General features: G+C 36.3%; 2 protein-coding genes across 2 annotated transcripts in view; both read right to left on the bottom strand.

Annotated features, from left to right (window-relative positions):
- Positions 1-5: 5 nt before the first annotated feature.
- On the bottom strand, positions 6-729 carry LOC107584707 (protein FAM60A-like). The gene is made up of 2 exons (XM_016271414.1): positions 585-729; positions 6-497 (listed from the first exon to the last, which is right to left on the bottom strand). The coding sequence occupies exons 1-2, from the start codon at positions 704-706 to the stop codon at positions 320-322; spliced, it is 300 nt and encodes a 99-aa protein (XP_016126900.1). The 5' UTR covers positions 707-729; the 3' UTR covers positions 6-319.
- Positions 730-5,839: 5,110 nt separating this feature from the next.
- LOC107584733 (DENN domain-containing protein 5A-like) overlaps positions 5,840-8,647 on the bottom strand; it is a gene marked incomplete at its 5' end in the record, with an annotated part of 23,760 nt that continues 20,952 nt past the window's right edge. The window contains one exon of the mRNA XM_016271448.1: positions 5,840-6,141. Within this exon, the coding sequence (XP_016126934.1) occupies positions 5,958-6,141 (184 nt within the window). The remainder of the gene's footprint in view (positions 6,142-8,647) is intronic.

Raw genomic sequence — 8,647 nt, 5'->3', positions numbered from 1 at the left:
ATGAAAATAAGATTATATTTACAAAACACTGGTAACTCCAAAAAAAAATTACAGTAATAATAAAAAATGGATTACATAAAATTTCCTAACTCAGATCTATAAATATGTCCTAATGCCCAATTTGTTCCTCCTTTTCTGTTATATATAAAAAAAAAGATACAAAAATTACATGTTACAAAATAAGTCATAAAAATACAAAAGCAAGGGGACAACTCAACTCATACACAGTAATCTAACAAAGGGAAGATAACAGAGTCTACCACTGGAGACAAAGCTATGAGGGCCTCAACGAGACAGTTTGGAGGGTGTTTTAGTTGGATCACCATGCCTCCTTCATGTCCTCTGGAAGAGGGGAAGGATGCGCTTGTGAGATCTGAGAGTCCGGAGAGGATGCCAGAGCTGGGCGCTTCTTGTTACAGCAGGGCTTGAAGAGACGAGGATCGATGATCACCTCACCGAAACGCCCCTTGTAGACGATCCCACAGCACACCTTTTGCCTGAACCATTGAATAGAAGTGTTATTTTTCAGCTCAACAACTAGCACATCTCTTAGCACGCATTCGTGAAAAGAAGGAAAGGAATACCTCTTCCAGTAGGACAGGTCGAGAAAGGAGAACCTCGATGGGTTTGGGCGCCTCTGCTTGGTCTCGATGTCCGACCCGTCGTCAGACTGATTACTGTGGCTGGGAGACTGAGAGGGAGACATACTGGATGTGGTGCTGTGGGCATCTGAATCTGTAAAAGACATGACAGCAAACATTAATATGCGATCTACAAAAGCTAGATGATGTATTTTTCCACTTCCAAAACCTATTTTACTGTAAAATTACATGAAATGTCTGATTAGATTTCAGTTTTTCACGGAGTATAGTAAGAGAACTTATCATGAACCATAGCATTGTTACAGTCTTTTACCAATTAAAGTTACAATCATATATTGTCGCTCGAATGCTTGAAATACGCGACCTTTTGTATTATATTAGCATTATGCTGCATGACATTAAATTGTCGAACGCTCCCAAATGTGCTATAATGTTTCTGCACATGTTATGACTGAGCTAGAGAAACGCGATATTAATATACTCTTAGTTAAATGTAATACACTTTTTTTTTTGTACGCGATATTAGCCTTAAAATGGGTACTTGACACATAAGATGTCCATTAATTTTGAACACCATCTTATTAAAAACAAAGTATCCCATATTGCTTAAGTTCAAGTTTATGACCATTTTTTTTTACACTTAAAGTAACACGTTTAAGATTGGAAATGAATATGAATAATTAAGAGCCTATTTGGGGTTTCACACATATTTTTTTAGTTTTCCTTATTTTTAATCACCTTTCTGCCTTCACTGGTTCATTTTAAATTATATTATTACATTAATTTTAATAATATGAAATATTTTCAGTAGTCACTACTCCAGCCTTCAGTGTCACATGCTACTTTAGAAATCATTGTGATATGCTGTTTTTGTGGTCAATTATTAAAAATGTTTCTTATCAATGTTCGAAACCTTTTTTTTTTTTTTACAGGATTCTTTGATGAATAAAGTTCATAAGAGCAGCATTTAATTGAAATATATAGGCCTATATATTGTGTGTAAAAATGTCTCGACAGTCACTTTTGATCAATTTAATGATTCCTTGCTATCTATCTAAACCCTTTAATAAAACCCATATAGTCTCTTAATATGGTTATTAAACAATAAAGCTTGATCCGTAGGGAGGAAAATGCTGTTGAAACTAGTCATTAAACATGTATTTAATTTAAATGCTTAAATTAAAAACTCAAATAAATGTAACTGATTGTACTGCAACTCCATTTTCAGACAGATTGTGCTCTTGAAAGTCAAGACTGAAGCATAATCATATTGAATTGCCACCTTTAATACATTTTATACACTGTACACAGTTGTTCAATATTTAACACTACATTACACTGCTTTTGTCTATAAATGTATCAAGAGATAAAACACAAGAAAAAATAACTCCCAGAATGCTCATGCCAGCTGTGTTTGAACAGGTACCAGAACAGTCATGATGAAATTGGCACATGAATATCAGCCTTTAATGTGCTTCTCCCAGTTATGTCCTACAAATTATGCTACACTCTAAAACAGGTGAATGATATTTCATTAATATTCAATAACAACATTTTGGAGCTGTAAATATTGCATAGCAGAAACAGAGGGGATGCTGGGGTTAACTAAGGACAGGGACACGATCACAGTAACTGTGCCGCAAATTAATTCTACTCCAGATATGGCATTGGTAGTTGGCCACAGTCGAGACCTGAGGGCTGAAGAGATGAGGAATGTTACGAAACATTATCCTTTCTGCATTGATTGTTTTTAGTTTTTACAGTCCCATCTTGTAAAATATGCTTGAGCATCACTTTCATGAGTCATATCTTTGATTTTAGGGGATCACAATAAGCTCAAGAAGACAGTTCACCCTTTTTCTTGTGTGGAAAGCAAAAGGAGATATTTAGATGAAAGTTCAAGCTGCTCTTTTCCCAGACATTTGTGGCTGCCATTCACTTTCATTGTATGGGCAGAAAAAAAGAAAGAAAAAAGTGGGTTTGGAATGACAGGACGATGAGTAAATGATGACCAACTTGTACACTACCAGTCAAAAGTTTGGAATAATTCAATATTTTATGTGTTTGAAATAAATCTCTTACGCTCACTGTTTATTTGATCAAAAATACCGTAAAAAGAGTAATGTTGTGAAATATTATTACAATATAAAAACGGTTTTCTTAGTAATTGTTTAATAGTTTTAAGTTTAAAAAGTAATTTATTCTTGTGATGGCAAAGCTGAATTTTCAGCATCATTACTCCAGTCTTCAGTGTCACATGATCCTTCAGAAATCACTCTAATATGCTGATTTGGTGCTCAATTATTTTTGGTTCTCAATTATAAAAATGGTTCTTATTATCAATGTTGGAAACTTTTTTTGCTGCTTAATATTTTTGTGGAAACTTTTTTTATAGGATTCTTTGATGAATAGAACGTTTGTAAGAACAGCATTTAATTGAAATAACAATGAGCAAAAACAAAATGAGCATTTTAGAATTTCTGAAGGATTAAGTGACACTAAAAACTGAAGTAATGACTGCTGAAATTTCAGCTTTGCCATCACAGGAATAAATTACATTTTTAAAATGAATTCAAATAGCCTCAGTGAGCATAAGAGACTTCTTTTAAAAACATTAAAACACCTAATTACCATATTGGCCCGAATATAAGACGACCCTGATTATAAGACGACCCCCCTTTTTCCAGATGTAACTTTTGGAAAAAGGCTTTTTAAAAACCAAATCTTGTTTTTTCTCAGTAAAACACATTTTGTCTTCAATTATTTTCATATTGCATATTTTTCCTATTTTAATTTTTGTTTCGAAAGTATGGTAAAAACTGATCAAATGTACCAACAATCACATTTAAAATATATACACTTAAAAAAACATCTGAATTAGGACATTTAGGCTATCCATCTAATAGTAGCTTACCACAATCTTATTAACAGTAGAAGTTAAATCTTACTGTAGTCTTCAAATCTGGGTACTGTCTTACATTTTAAAATCACAAAGGGAGTTTGGTCCCATCAGGCTAACGTGACAGTCACGACTCATGCAGCTGTAAGCTTTTCTTTTTCTTTTGTTTTTACTCGTGATCTTTACAACACGCATTACATTACGTATTTCATGGCACACTCGTTTTATGCGTATTTGGCGCCACCTATTGTTGTGGGTGTATTATTGACATGTCAAAGTCTAGACCCTGAATGTAAGACGACCGCGTTTTTTCAGATGTATTTCCAAGAAAATCACATCGTCTTATATTCGGGTCAATACGGTAGTTTAAACTTTTGACCGATAGTGTAATTTTTGGGTGAACTGTCCCTTTAAACTGATTTGCATTTAGAGGGAAATGACACAAGTCCCTGGCATTGTTACAAAAGAGAGTATTTTTTCCATTTTTCTCATCTTTGCTTTCTTTAAGTAAAAATATGAATTCCCCACAAGTTGTACTTATAAAGCATACTTCTACATCATTTGCCTTGAACTCTACATTGTGACAGTATGGATTAGATTAGAGCACAGAGCAAGCAACCTGACACATATCAAAATAACACTGTTCTTCTTTGAAAATATAATAACGGTTTTTCTTACGTTTTCCTTTTAAATATAGCCATTGTCAGCAGTCCACAACAACAACGAAAAATATTGAGCTTTCAATAAAACGGTATAGCACAGGTGAGGGTTTTCACCTTTCGTGAAAAGTATGGATCAAAACAGAAGACATATTTGAATGTCAGTAACGTTGATAAAAATTATGACGCGTTTGAAAAGGCTCATTGCACTTAATATATGGCAAACATGACAGAATCTTTAACGTAAGCCAGGTTTAGTCCTTTTGTTCAAGTCTCTCCATGTAAAAAAAAGTTAGTCCATGGTCCCGCTGATCTGTGTTAGTTCTATATTCAGACGGCGTTATATCCCGATCCCTTTGACGAGAGAGGCCTCCAGAGTGATATTGAATTCCTGCAGAGTCTGTAGCACTCGAATCAGAGAGTTCACCAGAGAATGGTCCTTTAAGAGCGCCATGTCCTCGTACATCTGTGCTGTGATTGGACACTCGGCAAGAAGCGCAATCCAGTGGTGCAGCAGGTGATCTCTGCAAGCAGAAAGACAAGATGTGTGTCAACATATGTAAACTAGAGCCCAACCGATATGGGTTTTTTGGGGGCCGATGCCGATACCGATATTAGGGCGTAAAAAAGACTGATACCGATATAGGCTATATTATAGTACAGTATAGTCAAAAGTTTGGACACACTTCCCACACTTCCAAACTTTTGACTGGTACTGTATATAGAATACAGTATATAGCAGGGGTGGCGAATGTCGGTCCTGGCGAGCCGCAGCCCTGCAGAGTTTTGCTTCAAACCTAATCAAACACACCTGAACAAGCTAATCAAGGTCTGAACGGTTATTAGGAAGCTACAGGCAGGTGAGTTTTAATTAGGGTTAGAGCTGAACTCTGCAGGGCTGCGGCTCATCAGGCTAACGTGACAGTCACGACTCATGCAGCTGTAAGGTTTTCTTTTTCTTTTGTTTTTACTCGTGATCTTTACAACACGCATTACATTACGTATTTCATGGCACACTCGTTTTATGCGTATTTGGCGCCACCTATTGTTGTGGGTGTATTATTGACATGTCAAAGTCTAGACCCTGAATGTAAGACGACCGCGTTTTTTCAGATGTATTTCCAAGAAAATCACATCGTCTTATATTCGGGTCAATACGGTAGTTTAAACTTTTGACCGATAGTGTAATTTTTGGGTGAACTGTCCCTTTAAACTGATTTGCATTTAGAGGGAAATGACACAAGTCCCTGGCATTGTTACAAAAGAGAGTCTTTTTTCCATTTTTCTCATCTTTGCTTTCTTTAAGTAAAAATATGAATTCCCCACAAGTTGTACTTATAAAGCATACTTCTACATCATTTGCCTTGAACTCTGCATTGTGACAGTATGGATTAGATTAGAGCACAGAGCAAGCAACCTGACACATATCAAAATAACACTGTTCTTCTTTGAAAATATAATAACGGTTTTTCTTACGTTTTCCTTTTAAATATAGCCATTGTCAGCAGTCCACAACAACAACGAAAAATATTGAGCTTTCAATAAAACGGTATAGCACAGGTGAGGGTTTTCACCTTTCGTGAAAAGTATGGATCAAAACAGAAGACATATTTGAATGTCAGTAACGTTGATAAAAATTATGACGCGTTTGAAAAGGCTCATTGCACTTAATATATGGCAAACATGACAGAATCTTTAACGTAAGCCAGGTTTAGTCCTTTTGTTCAAGTCTCTCCATGTAAAAAAAAGTTAGTCCATGGTCCCGCTGATCTGTGTTAGTTCTATATTCAGACGGCGTTATATCCCGATCCCTTTGACGAGAGAGGCCTCCAGAGTGATATTGAATTCCTGCAGAGTCTGTAGCACTCGAATCAGAGAGTTCACCAGAGAATGGTCCTTTAAGAGCGCCATGTCCTCGTACATCTGTGCTGTGATTGGACACTCGGCAAGAAGCGCAATCCAGTGGTGCAGCAGGTGATCTCTGCAAGCAGAAAGACAAGATGTGTGTCAACATATGTAAACTAGAGCCCAACCGATATGGGTTTTTTGGGGGCCGATGCCGATACCGATATTAGGGAGTAAAAAAAGACTGATACCGATATTTCGGCCGATATTCTTTATGTGTAGGCTATATTATAGTACAGTATAGTCAAAAGTTTGGACACACTTCCCACACTTCCAAACTTTTGACTGGTACTGTATATAGAATACAGTATATAGCAGGGGTGGCGAATGTCGGTCCTGGCGAGCCGCAGCCCTGCAGAGTTTTGCTTCAAACCTAATCAAACACACCTGAACAAGCTAATCAAGGTCTGAACGGTTATTAGGAAGCTACAGGCAGGTGAGTTTTAATTAGGGTTAGAGCTGAACTCTGCAGGGCTGCGGCTCTCTAGGACCGGAGTTCGCAACCGCTGGTATATAGCCTACATAAACAGAATATATACACATAAACACATTTTTTGCAATGATAACTCAAATGTGGTGATCAAACACTTATAATGATGTGACAAACATAGGCCTATGTAGTTTAGGCAGGGTATTTAACAATTTAACAATAAACTTAATTATTCAAAATGAGTCTGACATCAGTGCACTTAACAGTAAACTTCACGCTTGTTTGTAAGTGACCAAATACTTATTTTACCGAGGAATTTACCAATTAATTCTTTAAAAATCCTACAATGTGATTTTCTGGATTTTTTTTTCTAATTTTGTCTCTCATAGTTGAGGTATACCTATGATGAAAATTATAGGCCTCTCTCATCTTTTTAAGTGGGAGAACTTGCACAAATGGTGGCTGACTAAATACTTTTTTGCCCCACTGTATAACCTGAATTAAGAAATTAAACAAGGCAACTGTGAAGGGCAAGCAAGCTACTACTAAACCAACAGGTGCAGGTTTATGCAGGAAGCACAGCTTTTCCAAATGTAAACATCTAAAATGAATAAATAATAATGAATAATATTTTTTCACAAACTCTGTGTTGTGTATTTTCTGATAATCAACTGAACATGCAGAACATTCGTATTTAAATAGTCTTTTTGCAGTTTAATATTCACAGACACAGTCTATATATATATATATATATATATGTACTGACCTGGTTTTTATTTATTCATGAAAAAGAAGACAAATTCCATGAAATTCCGCGTTATACAGTAAATTCTGTTTTAATGACTGGATTTCGCGATTCCGTCCATGTTTTCTGCATTGCGGAAATCATAGTGCCCTACTCACGATCAGCTCCGGTGGCCGTAACACAGGCTTTAATGCACCGCACACGCATGCCGCAGATCAGCTCTAGTCTCTAACATCACTGAATCTGCTGTTAAAAATTAACCATCCATTCGTCATTTCATCATGCAAAACTAAGAATTAGAATGTGACGATCAAATATAGGTGCGGCTGGGTGGCGGGCGCGCTGATAATTTGAAGCAGCGGACTGGAACTGGGTCACCAGTAGCAAACAATGGAGCGCGCTCTGCTGGACAAACTAAGTAATTACACCATTCAGAAGCATTTAATCTGCGTTATATGTTCTGTAAAAAAAAGTTCATATCGGCGGCATATTCGCCGATACCGATATATCGGCGACAGGCTCATATCGGCCGATAATATCGGCTAAACGATATATCGGTCGGGCTCTAATGTGAACAATAGATATGACAAAAAAAAATAAGTACAAAAACAGATTCTCCAATGCATGGCGATTCTCTTTTAAATGATTTTTAAAAATTCAGAATCAGTTCTGACGTTAGTTTTTTCCATATATGTGCGACGGAATTGTGCACTAGAGACAATCATGTTTTCACAAACACACACAAAACCATCAAACAACTAAAAAATACATACAATATACAATATACAATACAAAATACAATACATAAAATTGCATAAGGTTTCATGTTTGAAGCGAAATACAAGGGCAATCGTGGATTTCACTGCACGGGATATGCGCTGTGAGAAACGTGTTTTGATTGATAATTGCAGTTTCATCCACCGGTATTGCAGTGTTCTACCTTATGCCAAATTGATTTCAAATGCTCACATTTGCTGTGTGTGTTTGTTCTGAAGGGCGCTTGCGGCAATGCTGCTATGCGTGACTCCATGTAAGTGGTAAATGCATTTGAATCACCAAATGCTTTTATAATGCAAATGTAAACACAGTCGGTTATGTCTTAAGGACAGGACAAAACATCTGTTATGGTAAAACAGACCTGTGCATTAGTGTGAATGTAGCTTATTAGACCTGCTGCTGTCTATGATGTCATAGTAATAAAAAAGAAACGGCTCACTGCCCTTGCTTAGAAAACTTTCAGATTCACTTAAAGCATTCTCAGATACTGTGTTTTAATCTCCTTCATTATTTTATATTTGCTTGAAAGGTTTGAAGCTATATTTAGTTAGTTAATCATTCTTAACATACAGTTGTTTTGATTTATTTAATTTGTAATTATTCTAAAAAGTACTTGTATAAGTAATTTAA

Source organism: Sinocyclocheilus grahami, unplaced genomic scaffold (assembly GCF_001515645.1).
Source record: "Sinocyclocheilus grahami isolate Dianchi unplaced genomic scaffold, SAMN03320097.WGS_v1.1 scaffold62.1, whole genome shotgun sequence".
In the NCBI taxonomy this organism is placed as follows: domain Eukaryota; kingdom Metazoa; phylum Chordata; class Actinopteri; order Cypriniformes; family Cyprinidae; genus Sinocyclocheilus; species Sinocyclocheilus grahami.
The sequence above is the reverse complement of the archived record's forward strand: the minus strand, read 5'-3'. Positions and strand labels throughout refer to the sequence as shown.